At 47.7% G+C, this 19,099-nt stretch overlaps 1 protein-coding gene across 1 annotated transcript in view; it reads right to left on the bottom strand.

The window, feature by feature from the left end:
• The window catches only part of prss59 (serine protease 59, putative), a 135,885-nt gene that overhangs the window by 77,321 nt on the left and 39,465 nt on the right, over nucleotides 1-19,099 (bottom strand). The window contains exon 7 of the mRNA XM_070884081.1: nucleotides 18,478-18,613. Within this exon, the coding sequence (XP_070740182.1) occupies nucleotides 18,478-18,613 (136 nt within the window). The remainder of the gene's footprint in view (nucleotides 1-18,477; nucleotides 18,614-19,099) is intronic.

Raw genomic sequence — 19,099 nt, 5'->3', positions numbered from 1 at the left:
TTACATAACCTGTTCCCTCCCATCTCTCTGTACATTTTCCAAAACCTGTTCCCTCTCGATTGCTGTGTGCTCCCTCCTGATCTGTGCTTTTTTCTGTGGAATGCTCTTTGCTCTCTAACTGCAGTCTCACCACATTGGAATGTGAATGATGCAGGAAATTGGGCTGTTGCTGAAACAAAAAGGAGAGGGAAATAAAACAGAACATTAGGATTGGGGAGGATAAAGGAAAGGAAAAGGAATAAAACATAAATTGAAAAGAAAAAGAGAGGAGAAAGTAAAGGAAAAAAGATCGGGTAAAGAGAAGCAAAGAAAGAGACGGTGCACAAAGGAGAAGTGAAATGGGGAAGAAAGCATACGTGAGGGAGGATAGGTCAGGGAATAATCCAGGTCCAATAAACAAACTTCTGACTTTATTTGTGACCCAGAAAATGAGGAAAGAGAGAGTGAGAGACAGACACGCACACAGAAGTGATAGAAGAGGAAAATAGAATGTTCCTGCTGAGGATCAGTGGGAATGAAAGAGGGACAAGGACCCTCTTGGGGATATCTTTAGGAAAGGGGAGAGATATGCTGTTGGGAGGTGTGGAAAAAGAAAGAGAAAGACCGAGATACAGTCTTTGTGAGAGAGTGGAGAGACAAAAGCTATTGAGTGGAGTGCAGTTAGAGAGGTGGAGGGAAGCCTTATTTTTAGATGAGACAAGTCACTGGCTATTCTGGGAGCAGGAGGGATAGTAACTGTCAGGGCATAGCAGGCCCTTGTTATAAAACATTGCATCATCCAACATGCCATGGGCAACACACAGAAGATCTATCAGGGTGATTGGCCCGAAAACAGGCACGGAAAACGTGAAGCTCGATCTGACCGCGCCGTTCACAGTGGTGGAGGCACATCACCTATACAGATTGCACCACACTCACTGACATACTTCCCTTTCTCTTGCAGGCCAAGGTGGCTCATAATCGCCATGAACAGCAACAGACAGGTGGGGGTAAAGCACGTCTTTAAAATCTCACTGCGCTGGAGGAGGTAGTGCTGGAGATCATTGGAGGGGCCGTCTCTGAGGCCGCAGTGAGCAGCAAGGTTGAAAGCATTACTGATGACTATAGGCTCATACCTAATCCGTTTCTCACATCCCACTTCCCCCTCATGGCACAATATCTTCTCAATTACAAGCTGCTGCTAGTGTAAGCATACACATCTTGCTCACCCCTCCCTCCCCTCACCACAACCCGACCCTTGTGCCTTTCTCCTTTTAGATACCCGAGAACTGCCAGCAGCCCAGCCTGTCGCACATTATGGAGGAGGAGAGTGAAGGAGAAGAAGAGGCACCGTCACTCGATCTGACACTCCCAGGCACCAGCTCAGAAAATGGCATAGTGCATACTTTAGAGGGTAGTATAGAGGCAAGATCTGCCCATGGTGAGTCATTGGGCACGAGTGGTCTGCATCCAGGCCGGGGGAAAAGGGTAGCTCAGTAGCTCAGCACGGAGGGTGAGTTCGCACACGAGTGTTCTGTTGCACGGGACTCATAGTGACTTTGATGGGGCAGCCTTCAGAAGAAGGGTGATGGGAGTACACACAGAAATGCTTGGTGCAATGGCCTGTCAGAGAGCCTCTTGTCAGTGTCAAGGAGCATGGAGGAGCCCGGCTCCAACATTGCACGGGGCTTTGCGTGGAGCTTGGAGCCCATGATTTCCAGGATGGAACTGATGAGCAATTCCATTAGAGCACTTGTGGACGCAACCATGATGCTGGGCATCTTGGGCGATGTCGCAGTGTCCACTGCAGCACAAGCAAAAGCCACCCAATATCTAAGTGCTATACTGGAAGCTCAGACTGAAGTCATGTAGGCTCAGACTGATGCCATTATGGCTGGTTTCACGAGAGTGGAAAGGGGCTTGCAGTGTCTCACAGCAGTCCAGCAATCTGTGTTCCAACAAATGACTAGGGATGCTGAGGCACTGCCCCAGGGGAGTGGCAGTGGTTCCGTGGACCAAGAACCTGCTGTCCTCTCTCAGGAGGACAGTATTCATAGAATCATTTAATCATAGAAATTTACAGCACAGAAGGAGGCCATTCAACCCATCATGTCTGTGCCCACTGAAAAAGAGCTATACTGCCTAATCCCGCTCTCACCCCTGCCACTCCGCCAGTGCCTTGCTGTTGCCTGTCAGCTACCCAGCCGGCCGAATCTGCTGCCGCCCATGCTGAAATGGTCACAATCTACAGCCGGGCCTTCTAGACCCAGAGCTGCTTGAGGTCGCCCTGCAAGGTCATCTGCAGTCTCGCCCATGGAATATCAGCAGCCTTTCAGCAGCCATGCAGCAACCACTGGGGTAGCACTGCGTAGGAGCACTAGGATAGGCAAAGGAACACCAAAGACAGACATTAAGGGAATGCACAATGGTGATTAGTTGACTTTGTTATGTAGTTTTGGATTAATTAATTAATTCATAAATTATGTTTGGAATGTTTGTTTTGTGGTGTCTCTCATTTCAGCATTATGCCCAAGAGGACGCTGTGATTTTCGTGGCAGAGGAATGGTAAGATGGGGAAGTGGTGAGCAACGGCAATCTGGGCTCTCATTCAATGGAACCGGACTCTGATGAGGTGCTCAAAGCCCATCCGGAATGGGGATCTGCTGCATGTCTCCTCCCTTCCTCCTCCTTTTCTCCTACTCCTGAGATGGTCGCAGACTCGTGGTGGCAAGGGCTGCGCCTTCATGATGGCCAAGTTGTGGAGGTTGCAGCAGACCACCATGAAATGGGACACGCACTCCAGCATGTACTGGAAGGCTCCCTCCCGAGCAATCAAGGCAATGTAACTGTTGCTTTAGCACCCCTCTGGTATGCTCAATGAGATTCCTCATGGCAGCATGGCTCTCATTATATGAGTGCTGGCCACGAGTTGTGAGGAATCATCAGCCAGGTGTAGAGTGGATAGCCCTTGTCTCCGAGCACTCATCGTGGTGGCTGGAAAATTGCTGGTACATTGGACTGGCACAGGACGAAGGCATCATGACTTCTGCCAAGATATTGGACAGTCACCATCATGTCGCACACCAACTGAACATTAAGTGAGTGACAGCCTTTGCGGTTGTGGTACATCCCAGGATTGATATACGGCATCCAGAAAGCCACATGTGTGCAGTCGATGGCACCCTGCACTATGGAGAAGCCCGATATCCTGGAAAAGCCACATGCGCACTCCTCCTGCTTCTCTCTCTTCAGAGAGAAGATAATGAAGTCCCTTCTCCTAGAGCACGGAACCTCTGTGACCTCCGGGATGCAGTGATGGACAGTGAATTGGGAGAAGTGCGCTATGTCTCCTTCTCCAGACTGGAAGGATCTGGTGGCAAATAAATTGAGGGCACAGTGACCTTGAGGACCACTAGCAGTGCTGCCATTGCCCTGCTCTGAGGCTGCAGGTCTGCTTCCAGGAGGTGTCAAAGTTCTGTGACCACCTCCTTAGTGAAACAATGTATCCGAATACACTACTCGTTGCTTAAGTGCAGGTAGGAGAATTGCTCTCTGAAGACCGTAGGTGGGTAAGGCCACCTGCTGAGAGCATTCCTGGCCCTCCTCCAACTCTTCCCTCTGCGACCACCTTGTCCTCTTCTTTGCTGCCTCTGCTCCATCTCTCTGTTAAGCTCCAGCATGAGGGGGCCTGAAAGTAGAGTGCAAGGGGGGCTTCTAGAAGAGCCCCTGTGACTGGGAGCAAGTGGTCTGACCAGAATATTTGAAATCAGAACCAAAGCCTTCTCCATTTGCATTACCAGTCCCTGTCATCTCACTGATTTGAAATAACTGTGCAAAGCTCCAAACAGTCGCAGCCAGTAGAAATCAAAAAGCAAGTCACTTGCAAGTTGCTGATGATCCCTTTAAATAGCGCAGGTGGGGGGGTAACAATGAACGCATGTTAAATTGTTCGTGTTTTGGAGAGGGCTTGCAGCCGAGTGGTGATGCCCAAAATAGCATGTTGTGTGTCAAATCAGCGTTGCGCACTGATTGCGTCACGATATGACTGGCATTTACCTGGTGAACAGTGGCAATGGCCACACTGCCAAACTGCACAAAATGGCGGGCGCCGCGAGCCGCGCTGGAATCTGGCCTTAACAGTCGATGCAAAGGTGACGATTTTCATGACATATGAGTTATAAAAAAAAATATAGGGGACGTATCATAGTTCAGTAATTTCTTTATGAAATACACTCAAGCTTGTGATTTTGACATCGGGGAATTCCTTCCATCACTTGGAGCGCTGTGCTTTATAAAGGGACTCCAAAAGGCTCACAGTAGATACATGAATGTTCAGGGAGCAAAGCAGCAGTAAAAGCTGCGCTGCCAATACTGACTGAAAAGAGTCACAGATACCTGCAGCCTTTGAACATATAGGGACCAAAATTGGCCCTTCCCTGAAGGCCTGTTATCGTCGGAAGAGCCGCCGATTTCTTGTGTAATGGCCGCCATTTTGGAAATTCCGCTCCTGCGGTATCCCAACGGTGACCTGCTCCCCCCACTGCCGCTCCGCTGCTGCCAATCCATCCTAAGTGCATCATCAGAGCGTGCTCCACCGATGTTCCCCCCGCCCCGATGGTGAAATTGCTCCCATCGCGTGATGCCAAAAGCTGCTTTTTCTGCCGGTGCAATGACGTTGTTGTCATGTATTTCACCATCTTGCAATGACATAGCTATGTAACTGTAACTCATGCACACGGTACCTGTACCCTTGAAATGCACACCCTGACCACAGAGGGTGAGCTTGCGAGAGACACTCCTCACCTGGGTTTCCAGGTATAAAAGGGGAGGTCCCACCCAGAGTCAGCACTCCTTGGTCCTGGGAATAAAGTGAAGGTCACAGAGTGACCGTGTCTGATATATACATGCCTCATGTAAGTTTGTAACAAGGTGCAGAGACACTACATTTGGCGATGAGAAATGGGAATCACCGAACGAGGATGGCCACCGGTGGCACAGAGGAATGCTACTGTGTGGGTGAGGACTGGGACGACTTTGTGGAAAGACTCCAGCAGAGCTTTGTCACAAAGGACTGGCTGGAAGAGACAGTGGCTGACAAGCAGAGGGTGCATCTACTGACCAGCTGTGGTCCACAGATGTATGCGCTGATGAAAGACCTGCTCACACCCCAAAAGCCAGCGGACAAGTCCTTCGAAGAGCTCAGCCAGCTGATCAGTGAGCATCTCAAGCCAGCAAGTAGCGTACACATGGCCCGGCACCGGTTCTACTCTCATCTGCATCGGGAGGATCAAAACATCTTGGACTTCGTGGCGCAATAGCGGCGTTTGGCCAGTCTCTGTAAGTTCTCCGATGCCTGCAGGGGGGAGATGTTAAGGGACTTTTTCATCGAGGGCATTAATCATGTCGGCATTTTCAGGAAGCTCATAAAGACTAAGGACTTGACTTTAGAAGGGGCGGCATTGATAGCTCAGACCTTTATGGCAGGGGAAGAGGAGACCAAGCTAATTTATGCAGGTTTTAACGTCGCGATGAACCAGGGAGTTAATGTTGTAAAAGTGATACAGAACCCCGCAGGCAGGCAAGGGCAATTCGACACCACCCAGGCAGGCAGGCAAGGGCAATTCGACACCGCCCAGGCAGCAACAAGCTCCAGGAAGGGCCCGCAACAGGGACAATGGAAAGGGGATCGGCAATTCACGCCATCACGAGGAACAATGCATCCCGTAATGGGACCATTAACACCCTCCATCAGAGTGCTTAGAAACAGCCAAATGGGTCATCAGAGAGGAATGCCTGGAAATAGTCCTTCTGTTAACAGCAATCTCAGCTCATGCTGGAGGTGTGGGGGTAGACACACTGCCAAAAGCTGCAGGTTCCAGCTTTATACCTGTAGGATTTATAATGTCAGTGGACACTTGGCCAGGATTTGCAAAAAGGCAGTAGTGAGGCTAGTCTGCGAGACAGAGGAACCAGACGAGGGGTCTGCAATGCAGGATGAGGCCTGGGGAACAACCATGGATGCTGAAGTTCAGCGGGTTCATGTGGCTGATGTCCACAGCTCATACACTAAAACGCCACCCATGATGATGAACGTTTTATTGAATGACATCCCGGTGCACATGGAGCTGGATACGGAAGCTAGCCAGTCACTCATGAGCTCCCAACAATTTGAGAGACTATGGTCACACAGAGCTAGCAGGCCCAAACTGGAATGCATTGAGACGCAGCTACGTACGTACACCAAAGAGATCATCCCAGTGCTGGGCAGTGCAAACTTGGTGGTAACGCATAATGGATTACAGAACCGGCTGCCACTCTGGATTGTTCCGGGAAATTGCCCCGCGCTTTTGGGGAGGAGTTGGCTAGCTGAGATGAATTGGAAATGGGGGGATGTGCACGCCATTTCATCCGTGGAGCAAAGTTCATGCTCACAGGTATTGCAAAAATTCGAGTCACTTTCAACCCGTGTCGGAACGTTCAAGGGCACTAACGTAGTGATACACATCACTCCGGACGCCAGACCAGTGCACCACAAAGCCAGAGCGGTGCCGTACGTGATGCGTGAGAAAATTGAAAGTGAACTGGACAGACTGCTCAGAGGGGGCATAATTTCGGCCGTTGAAATCAGCGACTGGGCAAGTCCCATCGTTCCCGTCCTCAAAGCAGATGGCTCGGTTAGGATTTGTGGCGACTACAAAGCCACCATCAACCGAGTGTCGCTGCAAGACCAATACCCGCTTCCGAGAGCGGAGGATCTTTTTGCCACGCTTGCAGGTGGTAAGCTGTTCACGATGCTGGACCTCACTTCGGCCTACATGACTCAGGAACTGGCGGAAGATTCCAAGCTTCTGACCACCATCACGACTCACAAAGGATTATTTGTCTACAACAGGTGCCCGTTTGGCATTCGTTCGGCAGCAGCTATCTTTCAGCGAAACATGGAAAGCTTGCTCAAGTCCATCCCTGGAACGGTCGTATTCCAAGGCGACATCATTATAACGGGTCGAGACACCAAGGAACACCTCTGCAACCTGGAGGAGGTGCTACACCGATTGGATCGGGTAGGCTTGCGGCTGAAAAAGGCCAAGTGCGTGTTTTTGGCCCCAGAGGTCGAGTTTATGGGCAGGAGGGTTGCCGCAGATGGGATCCGGCCCACTGAATCAAAGACTGAGGCGATTCGCCGGGCACCCAGGCCCAGCAACACGTCGGAGTTGCGCTCATTCCTGGGACTTTTGAACTATTTTGGGAACTTTCTGCTGAACTTAAGCACATTGTTGGAGCCGTTACACATGCTCCTCCGTAAAGGGTGTGAATGGTTTTGGGGGGATTGTCAAGAACGGGCTTTCAATAAGGCGAGGAACCTGCTGTGTTCCAACAAACTGTTGACTTTGTATGATCCCTGTAAAAAACTGGTTTTAACATGCGATACGTCATCCTACGGGGTTGTGTGTGTATTGCAGCAGGGTAACGATGACGGCCGACTCCAACCAGTGGCTTACGCCTCCAGGTCGCTCTCCCACGCAGAGTGTGGATACGGCATGGTCGAGAAGGAGGCACTTGAGTGTGTGTATGGTGTGAAAAAGATGCACCAGTACCTTTTCGGTAGACAGTTCGAGCTAGAGACAGACCACAAGCCATTAACATCCCTGTTGTCCGACGGCAAGGCTGTCAACGCTAACGCGTCAGCTCGCATACAGCGATGGGCCCTCACGCTGGCTGCGTATGACTACACCATACGGCACTGGCCAGGCACCGAAAATTGCGCTGACGCACTCAGCAGGCTCCCACTGGCCACCACCGAGGGGGCGTCGGAGCAGAGCGCCGAGATGGTCATGGCCGTTGAGGCTATTGATACTGTGGGCTCCCCCATCACAGCCCAACAGATCAAACTCTGGACCAACAGGGACCCCCTCCTATCCATGATAAAGAAATGTGTCCTGACTGGGAATTGGGCGCCCGCACACAGGGCGTGCCCCGAGGAAGTCAGGACGTTTCAGAGACGGATGGATGAACTCTCCATCCAAGCCGACTGCCTGTTATGGGGCAGCTGGGTATTCATGCCCTAGAAAGGAAAGGAAGCGTTCATCAGGGAACTCCACAGCGAGCACCCTGGCATCGTGTTAATGAAGGCCATTGCCCGGTCACATGTATGGTGGCCGGGGATTGACTCAGACCTGGAACACTGGGTTCGCAGGTGCACGACATGTGCCCAGCTGGGCAATGCCCCCAGGAAGGCTCCACTCAGCCCGTGGCCCTGGCCCACCAGGCCATGGTCACGTATTCACATGGATTATGTGGGCCCGTTCATGGGGAAAATGTTCCTGATCGTTGTCGATGCATACTCGAAGTGGATCGAGTGCATCATATTGAACTCGTGCACGACATCCATCACTGTGGAGAGTCTGCGTACGGTTTTCGCGACTCACGGCTTGCCGGACATCCTGGTCAGCGACAATGGCCCGTGTTTTACCAGCCATGAATTCCAGGAGTTCATGTTGGGCAATGGGATCAAGCACATTTAGACAGCGCCGTTCAAACCGGCTTCCAATGGCCAGGCGGAACGGGCGGTCCAAGTCATAAAGCAGGGCATGCTACATATCCAAGGACCCTCCCTTCAGTACCGCCTATCGCGCCTCCTGCTGGCCTACAGGTCCCGGCTGCACTCGGTCACAGGAGTCCCACTAGCGGATCTCTTCATGAAACACATGCTCAAGACGCGGCTGTCCCTCATTCACCCAGAACTGGCAGACATTGTTGAGGGCAAGCGCCAGTCCCAAACTGAGCTCCATGATCGAGGCTCAAGGGGGAGGTGTATAGAAATAGATGACCCGGTATTTGTTCTTAACCATACTTTGGGACCCAAATGGCTTGAGGGCACCGTAATTGGCAAAGAAGGAAACAGGGTCATGGTGGTCAGACTAAACAATGGGCAGATATGCCGCAAACACTTGGACCAAGTGAAGACAAGGTTCAGCATAAACATGGAGGAACCAGAAGAAGAGCATGATGAGATAGCACCCACACCACTGCCAGCTTACGAGCAACAAAGACAGCCCTCAATATGCACAGTCCCTGCGGCCAGCCCGGACAGGCCGGAATCACCTCAAGTGACAGAGACGTGTGCTGAGGTTCAGCCACCAGAGCCACAACTGCGACGCACCACGAGAGAGCGTCGACCACCCGATAGACTTAACCTCTGAAACTAAAAGACTTAAGAGGGGAGGTGATGTCATGTATTTCACCATCTTGCAATGACATAGTTATGTAACTGTAACTCATGCAAACTGTACCTGTACCCTTAAAATGCACACCCTGACCACAGGGGGTGAGCTTGCGGGAAACACTCCTCACCTGGGTTTCCAGGTATAAAAGGGGAGGTCCCACCCAGGGTCAGCACTCCTTGGTCCTGGGAATAAAGTGAAGGTCACAGAGTGACCGTGTCTGATATATACATGCCTCGTGTGAGTTTGTAACAAGGTGCAGAGACACTGCAGTTGTAGTCCTTCTAAAATGGAGCTGCGGCTCCCATTAAAGGGAAGGACCTACAGACTGCCATGTCAGGCCGACAATTATGCTCCTGAGTTCGGCCGGGCCTTTAACAGACAGCCTGAAAGGGAGAGCGTGGTGATGCTGCACTGTGATGCCATCATCAGCGCTACACTGATGAGTGACAGCGACGAACACTCCACCCGCACCCAATTTCCGCCCCTCTAGCCGGCAAACTGCCGCTTACTGCCCCACATGCACCCCCATTATGACCGACTTCCGGTCCGCCAAGAAAAAAAAAGCCAAAGAGAGGAATTTCGCTCATGAGGCCACCGCATCCACCACGCTGATAAAATCAACAGGAACAGGGTAGGTGCACCCCGTTTCCAGAGGTGGGCCATTTCTGCTCCATACAGTGCCAGAAAGGAAAGCTACGGTAAGCAAAAACTTTAAAAAGGAACAGGGTCAAAAAGTCCCCATTTGAAAATGGACATTTATTTTATAGGGAAAGGTGAAAGATTTCTGCTCAAATTGTGATCATGTTAGAAACTTTAATGAAGAAACACTGCCATCAACTGGAGTAACAAAAAAATTCACTTAGCTGAACACAGGCAGATATCTGAGTTCTGTGGTCATAAGTGCAGTTTGATTACAAGAGCATAAGAAATAGGAGCATGAGTAGGCCACCTGGCCCCTCGAGCCTGCTCCACCAGTTAATAAGATCCTGGATGATCTGATCATGGACTCAGCTCCACTTCCCTGCCCGCTCCCCATAACCCTTTATTCCCTTTTCAATCAAAAATCTGACTAAATCCGCCTTAAATATATTCAATGACCCAGCCTCCACAACTCTCTGGGACAGAGAATTCTATAGATTTACAACCCTTTGAGAGAAAAAATTCCTCCTCATCTCAGTTTTAAATGGGCGGCCCCTTATTCTGAGACTATGGACTAGAGTTTCCATGTTTTTTCCAAACTTAACGCCCACTTAACATCCATTTTATTGCTGAAATGATGCCCAGGTAGCGACCATTTAACCACAAAATGGAAACTGACGGGCATTGTTCGGAAACTTATCGGCAAGCGTTACTTTCCCCAGGTGCGCAACGGCGAGAAAAAATAATACCGCCCACCCACTTTTTGTAGGCAGAATCATCAGAATAGGCGCAATCAATGCCCATAATATCGTCCAGCATTACTTTCCACACGAAATTAACGCCAAGATTCAATAATACTGCTCGCCCACTCTTTTTTTGTCGTAAAGATCATATTTGCCAAAACTAGCGGCCATGAGATCGCCAGCGTCACTTTCACCAACTCGCACACATATCGCTCACAATATCGCACGCTCAAAATATCGCCCAGAAAAAGTGGAACTAACCAAAACTAATTACAGCGTTATGGATGCCATGTTCTACATCACATGTTGCATCCTTTAAAAGGCTGCTGTGCATCAACCTCGGGGGAGTTCGGATGTACTCTGGAGGTCATTGGAGGTAATGTGAACATCTGTACAAACATTTTGACCATACTGTGACCGTTTGGAATTTAATAGGTGTCTTCGTCAGGACATTCATTACTTGAGAGCAATCGGTGGAAAACAGAGAGCTACTGAAATGGGGCCTGTCCTTTCTCACCCTCTCTTGATGACCAATTAGATGCTGCAGACTCAAGACGGCCGAAGGTATGCTCTACAGCATTATGTGCCCAATGTAAGATATGACAGACAGATGAGGACGACCAGACGTTACACCCCCCGCAAGTACAGGGAGAAGCATTCTTACCTCGACTTGCCCGACACCATCTGCCTTCAGAGACTGTGCTTCCACAAAGAGGTTATCACTGAGGTATGCCAACTCATAAGGGGAGATCTGTAGCCTGCCAGCACTATCAGTATTGCACTGTCCGTCGAGGTCAAAGTCACCTTGGCACTGTTGTTCTATACGCGGGTTCTTTTCAGGCCTCAGCTGCCGACATTTGCAGTCTGCCTCAGCATGCCTCACATTGCTGCATTAGACAGGTCACTGAAGCCCTGTACGCACGCAGGAGGGACTTGATCAGCTTCCCTATGACCAGGGAGGTACAGAGTGAGAGGGCTCTGGGATTCTCCAGAATTGCAAACTTCTCCAAGGTGCAGAGAGCAATAGACTGTACGCACATCGTGAAGCGGGCACCTTTTCAGGAAACAGAGGTTTTCAGGAACCGCAAGGGATTCCACTCCCTGAATGTCCAACTCATTGTCAACCACCAGCAAATTATAATGGCAGTGAATGCTCAATTTCCAGGCAGCATCCATGATGCTCACATCCTGCATGAGAGCACTGTATCTGACGTGTTTAACAATCAGCTATAAGGTCAATGCTGGATGCTTGGTGACAAAGGATGTGGCCTCGCCACATGGCTGATGACCCCGCTGCGTGACACCCACACCGAAGCCGAGAGGCGATACAACGAGAGCCACAGAACCACTCACAATATCGTGGAGAAAACCATTGGAGTGCTTAAGCAGCGCTTTAGATGCCTGGACTACTCAGGAGGTGAGCTCCAATACCACCCTGAACAGGTAACTCAATTGTGGTGGTGTGCTCCATGCTGCACAACTTGGCTATCAGGAGGGGACAAGTATTGCCTGATGAGTCTGACAGTCCACCTCACCAGAGAGAGGAAGAGGACGAGGAGGCGGATGCTGACTTCGGCCCAGACAATCAGGCTGATGCTGAAGCCATGCCCCCATCCCCACTGTTGACCGCATGAAAAAGCCCGTGGTGGCATGATAGCTGCAAGAGCCTTACGTCAGGAACTCATCAATGAGTGTTTGCCTGAAAGAACGTTGGTGTTATTTACAAGGCTGACACACTGCTGGGTGTGCAGGTCATACATCAATGGTGGGCATCACCTTGGTGACAGTTAAAGTTTAAGTTGATTGAAGTTAAGTGTCATTATACCCTTCAAAGGAATCACCAGTGTGTAATGGTGCAGCTATCTGAGCCAATGCACAACAAGGTTTTGTTAAATAAAAAACATTTAAACTGAACAGTTGTCTGAAATCATCAGTATTTCTGTAAAAAACAACCCTCCCCCACCCCCCCGGATTCTCCTCCCCACCTCTACCCCTTCCCCTTCCCCTCCTGACTCCAAGCCGCCTGGCCGAGGAGGACCTCAGGCGATGCTTCATTGTGGGGAGAATGACGGCCGAACTGATGCTTGGATGGATACAGGAGAGGATGGTCCTGAGGTGGTAACGTGCTCCAAGCTAGAAGCAAGATGTTGCTACTGGCTCTCATATGTGGTTGGCAATGGGGGTGCGGCACCTTGGGGTGCAGTGCCGTGCTCCGGGACCACTGGGAGCCCTCTGCCACCAGTGTTTCTGGCTACCAGCTCCAGGGCGTCCACCATCCCTTCCATGTTATATATTATTTGTTGGACAAAAACTCGGTGCCAACTATGTTCTTGTTGCTTAGTAGGCTTTTTGCTGCTGGTGAATCTCCCTCATGCCTCCCTCAACAGCCAAACAAGCACACACCACAACCACACACGCTTTCAGTCCCTCTCAGCTTCTTCTCTCTCTGTCTCCTCTTCTGCGCATGTCATGATGACACTAGACCTCCTGAATCGCGGGAATCGAGTGTTGCCATGCCGTTGCTAAGGACGGCGACACTTTACGGCAGAAGGTCAGCGAGATTTAACACTACCGCCCATTTCATATCGCTGCGGTAACGCCCAATTTCAAAAATGGAGAATAGGTGCTTTGAGAATGGACGAGAAGCCGGCGATCTGAAACCCATTTTTACCGCCCATGCCGGAAATAACGCCTATTTTTGGGCAATATGCACAAAAGTATCAAATCTAGCCCTATGTTCCCTAGTTTTAGTTTCCCCTATGAGTGGAAATATACACTCTACATCCACCTGTCAAGCCCCCTTATTATCTTATATGTTTCGATAAGATCACCTCTCATTCTTCTGAACTCCAATGAGTGTAAGCCCAACCTACTCAACCTATCTTCATAAGTCAACCACCTCATCTCCGGAATCAACCTAGTGAACTTTCTCTGAACAGCCCCCAATGCAAGAATATCCTTCCTTAAATATGGAGACTAAAACTGTATCCAGTGCTCCAGGTGTGGCCTCACCAAAGTCTGTACAGTTGTAGCAAGACTTCTCTGCTTTTATACTGATCCCCCTTGCAATAAAGGCCAACATTCCATTTGCCTTCTGATTACTTGCTGTACCTGCATACTAACTTTTTATGTTTCATGCACAAGGACCCCCAGGTCCCTCTGTACAGCAGCATTTTGCAATTTTTCTCAATTTAAATTATAATTTGCTTTTCTATTTTTGCTGCCAAAGTGGATAACCTAACATTTTCCCACATTATATTCCATCTGTCAAATTGTTGCCCACTCACTTAGCCTATCTATATCCCTTTGCAGATGTTTTTGTGTTCTCCTCACAATTTACTTTCTCACCCATCTTTGTATCATCAGCAAACTTGGCTACATTACACTCGGTCCTTTCATCCATGTCATTAATATAGATTGTAAATAGTTGAGGCCCCAGCACCGATCCCTGCGGCACCCCACTAGTTAATGCTTGCCAACCGGAAAATGATCCATTTATCCCTGCTCTCTGTTTTCTGTTAGTTAGTCAATCCTCTATCCATGCTAATATATTACACCCAGTCCTGTGAACTTTTATCTTGTGCAGTAACCTTTTATGTGGCACCTTATCGAATGCCTTCTGGAAATCCAAATACACCACATCCACTGTTTCACCCTTATCCACCCTGCTCGTTACATCCTCAAAGAACTCCAGAAAATTTGTCAAACATGATTTCCCTTTCATAAAACCATGCTGACAGTAATATGCTTTTCCAAATGTCCCACTATTGCTTCCTTAATAATGGACTCCAGCATTTTCCCAATGACAGATGTACATTTGCGCTTTTCCAATCCGCTGAGACCACCCCAGAATCCAGGGTATTTGGTAGATTACAACCAATGCATCCATTATCTCTGCATTCACTTCTTTTAAGACCCCAGGATGTAAGCCATCAGGTCCAGGGGACTAGTCAGCCTATAGTCCCATTATTTTACCGACTACTATTTTTTTAGTGATAGTGATTGTATTAAGTTCCTCCCTCCATATAGCCCCTTGATTATCTACTATTGGGTCTTTAGTGTCTTTGACCTTGAAGACCGTTACAATATATTTGTTCATCATCTCTGCCATTTTCCTGTTCTCCGTTATTAATTTCCCAGTCTCATCTTCCAGGGGACCAACATTTACTTTAGCCACTCTTTTTATTTTTATGTATCTGTTGAAACTCTTACTAGCTGTTTTTACATTTTGTGCTGGTTTACTTTCATAACCTATCTTCTCTCTTTATCATTGTTTTAGTCGTTCTTTGCTGCCTTTTAAATGTTTCCAATCCCCTGGCCTCTCACTAGTCTTGGCTCCATTGTATGCCCTTTTTATCCATAGACTCTTGCAGTCATTGGCATTGACAGTCTTCTGGTACTTTGCCCCAGTGGGTATTTGAATCTAGACATAGAGGGCAGAATTTTCTGAGGCCCAGCACCATTGGCAGGGCCGCACATGCAACCGGCACCTAATCAGGAACTCTGCAATTCTCTGATAAACTCGAAAGGCTCAGAAGGTTAGTTGATTCTTGAAAGTATCATAACTGAGGTCGATCATGTTCTTAACTAGATGTATGCACTTTCCCAGATGTTATAGGATAGCAATCAGGTGAAGGAAATTCTCATCCTCATGTTCAAATCCCCCCATGGCCTCGCCCCTCCCTATCTCTGTAACCTCCTCCAGCCCTACAACTCTCCGAGATCTCTGCGTTCCTCCATGCATCCCTTACGTCCTTTACCCCATGATTGGTGCCTTCAGCTGTCTAAGCCCTAAGCTCTGGAACTCCCTCCCCAAACTTCTTCGCCTCTCCACCTCTCTCTCCTCCTTTAAGACACTTCTTAAAGCCTACCTCTTTGACCAGGTTTTTGATCAGATGTCCAAATGTCTGCTTCTTTGGCTGTGTCAATTTTGGTCTGATTCTTGCTTAGATTTTTTTTCTCCCCATCCTTAGCCCTAGGGCAGTGATGCCAACTGTAGTGCACCAATAGCTGCAATTATAGTAGTTGCTGATCATTTGTTTCACACTAGTAAATCCTGTTTCAAACGTCTCCGCTTGGTTGCGCTGTTTTTTTCAGCGAAAATTGGTGTAACTGCGCGAAAGATCGGGGAATTTTAAGCGGCAAGTTATGTTCAGCTCAACTTGAGTTTCAGCGCTCTTTCGTGCTAATTTTAAAAATATTGTGTCAGAATCTGGCCCCGCCCACAAAACCAGCCACACTCCCATGCTGAATTGATCACCATTGTGAGTTTCCGCTAATTATGCCCATTTGCAGGCCTTCGAGGAGATTCTAAAATTTAAACTGGTTCTTTTGGGTGCAAGGACACTAATAGGCACCTTTTAAAAGTTATTTGAATGCAAATTTTTAAACATTTACTAAGAAACTGACTATTGTACCACAATATAGCTTGCAAATATTTTTTTTTGTCATTTTCAGTGATTTAAAATGGGTTACTCGCAGGTGGTGGACTGACACTGTGATTAAAATGGTTTATTTTTTGTGATTAAACCCATTTTCAGCTGTATTAATTAAACTACATCTAGTTACCAATCTTACATATAGCAAGAGATATTTTTTAAGTAATTTTTTTTAAAGTAACATTTTAAAATGAGCCTGACATCAGTAGTGGGGAAAATGTTGGAATCAATCATTAAGGATGAAATAGCAGCACATTTGGAAAGCAGTGATAGGATTGATCCAAGTCAGCATGGATTTATGAAAGGGAAATCATGCTTGACAAATCTTCTGGAATTTTTTGAGAATGTAACCAGTAGAGTGGACAGGGAAGAACCAGTGGATGTGGTGTATTTGGACTTTAAAAGGGCTTTTGACAAGGTCCCACACAAGAGATTGGTGTGCAAAATCAAAGCACATGGTATTAGGGGTAATGTACTGACGTGGATAGAGAACTGGTTGGCAGACAGGAAGCAGAGAGTCGGGATTAACAGGTCCTTTTCAGAATGGCAGGCAGTGACTAGTGGAGTGGACAGGACTCAGTGCTGGGACCCCAGCTCTTTACAATATATATTAATGATTTGGATGATGGAATTGAGTGTAATATCTCCAAGTTTGTAGATGACACTAAACTGGGTGGCGGTGTGAGCTGTGAGGAGGACGCTAAGAGGCTGCAGGGTGATTTGGACAGGTTAGGCGAGTGGGCAAATACATGGCAGATGCAGTATAATGTGGATAAATGTGAGGTCATCCACTTTGGGGGCAAAAACACGAAGGCAGAATATTATCTGAATGGCAGCAGATTAGGAAAAGGGGAGGTGCAGCGAGACCTGGGTGTCATGATTCATCAGTCATTGAAGGTTGGCATGCAGGTACAGCAGGCGGTAAAGAAGGCAAATGGTATGTTGGCCTTCAAAGCAAGGGGATTTGAGTATAGGAGCAGGGAAGTCTTACTGCAGTTGTACAGGGCCTTGGTGAGGCCACACCTGGAATATTGTGTTCAGTTTTGGTCTCCTAATCTGAGGAAGGACGTTTATGTTATTGAGGGAGTGCAGTGGAGGTTCACCAGACTGATTCCTGGGATGGCAGGATTGTCATATGAGGAGAGACTGGATCGACTGGACCTGTATTCCGTGGAGTTTAGAAGGATGAGAGGGGATCTCATAGAAACATATAAAATTCTGCCAGGACTGGACAAGTTAGATGCAGGAAGAATGTTCCCGATGTTGGGGAAGTCCAGAACCAGGGGACATAGTCTTAGGATAAGGGGTAAGCCATTTAGGATTGAGATGAGGAGGACTTCTTCACTCAGAGAGTTGTTAACCTATGGAATTCCCTACCGCAGAGAGTTGTTGATGCCAGTCCGTTAGATATATTCAAGAGCGGGTTAGATATGGCCCTTGCGGCTAAAGGGATCAAGGGGTATGGAGAGAAAGCAGGAACGGGGTACCGAAGGAATGATCAGCCATGATCTTATTGAATGGTGGTGCAGGCTGGAAGGGCCGGATGGCCTGCTCCTGCACCTATTTTCTATGTTTCTATGTTTCTAAAATGCTGCCCAATTATGTTGGTTCACGGCAGAATTTACGTTCGTTGATATGCAAATGAGTTTGAGCAGAAACATGAGAAAAAATATATATTTCTCAAAATGGGTGCAATTTTGAGCACAATTTGCGCCTGGATCGTCAATTGCACCCAAAGCAGAAATTCAATAGCCCGGATTTTGCAATGGATAATGACAATGAACTATCAGAGTTCGCCATCATTACCCTTCTGAAACTGACAGTAACCTCAGGATTCAGTGCATGCGCAGCTAAACATGGAAATGCTGAAGTTGGGGTCAGTCATTCCCTGCTCCAACACAGGCTGCGCTGTCGACCACCTATGACGCGTCATCAGACCAGTTTCTTCTTAATCGGCTGTGATGCCCGCAGGGCGGACTTAACAAGCCCAATTATCGGAAGAGACATAGTCGGGAGTGGGCTTTCCACATTCCACCAACCCGGCCACATCGATTCACCGCATGTGGAGAAATCGCGGCCTTTGAATGCATTCTCAGATAGAGCAGTGGAGGTAAAACCCTGGAATCATTTAAGAACCAATTGAATGCTGCAAGGAAGGGACTTTAAGGCCATTCTGGATGGATGAACTAAGATGGACTGACTGACCATCCTCATCTGCTATTATGTTATGAACTTGTGAAGGCGTTGACGTACTGTGATTCAGAATGTTGCTCAGTACTGGCCTTTGAAAGGGTTAGCCTGACAACAGATTGATGTTGCTGTACAGAGTACTCAAATATTACCTGCCTATGAACTTGCTCCATTTATAGTGCAACCTGTTTTTAAATAAGTTCAAGTCACTTCATGAAATGCTTCATGTTAAAGTTATATGATTTTAGAATCTGCCATACTTACAGGAAATCTTGTGTTATCTGCTTATACTTGTCAGTCTTTGACAACAATTCTATTAGAGTATCAGAGGCATCCTTCACTAGCAGAGGACATGGGGTCTGATAACTCTCCAAGGAATAATTAACCACCTCCAAGTACTCTGAAAAATATTGAAAATGAAGTCCCAAATGTATTTATAGTTTCTCTGGTGTCAAGTTAACTGAAAATTCAAATACTAATTGAATATAGCAGTAAACTCTACAAGTAATGTAAGTATATAAAGACAGCTAGACAACCCGGGACCAATTTAAAAGGTCTAGATGCACAAATGAAACAATCAAATGCTACATGTTTTCCTTAACCAGTCTGGTATAGAGATTCAACTAATAACCAGAGTTTCTGAATAATGATCACCAAACATGTTCTAAAAATCTCCTTATAGTGAGTTCTATTTATTAAAATCAACCACAGAAGTTACTGTATTAGCACAGTCATTTGATATTCTAGCATACTGTAAACTACATTAAATGGGAATAAACTATTCAAACCAAATAAATGGTAAAACAAAATTATAGAAAGGGATGAATATTCTGGTAGCGAATGCAGCATTTTCTAATTTTTTTGTATCAATCTCTTAAAGTCAGGT

This window comes from Pristiophorus japonicus, chromosome 6, assembly GCF_044704955.1.
Source record: "Pristiophorus japonicus isolate sPriJap1 chromosome 6, sPriJap1.hap1, whole genome shotgun sequence".
Lineage (NCBI taxonomy): Eukaryota > Metazoa > Chordata > Chondrichthyes > Pristiophoridae > Pristiophorus > Pristiophorus japonicus.
Note: the sequence above shows the minus strand (reverse complement) of the source record. Positions and strands in the feature narration are given on the sequence as shown.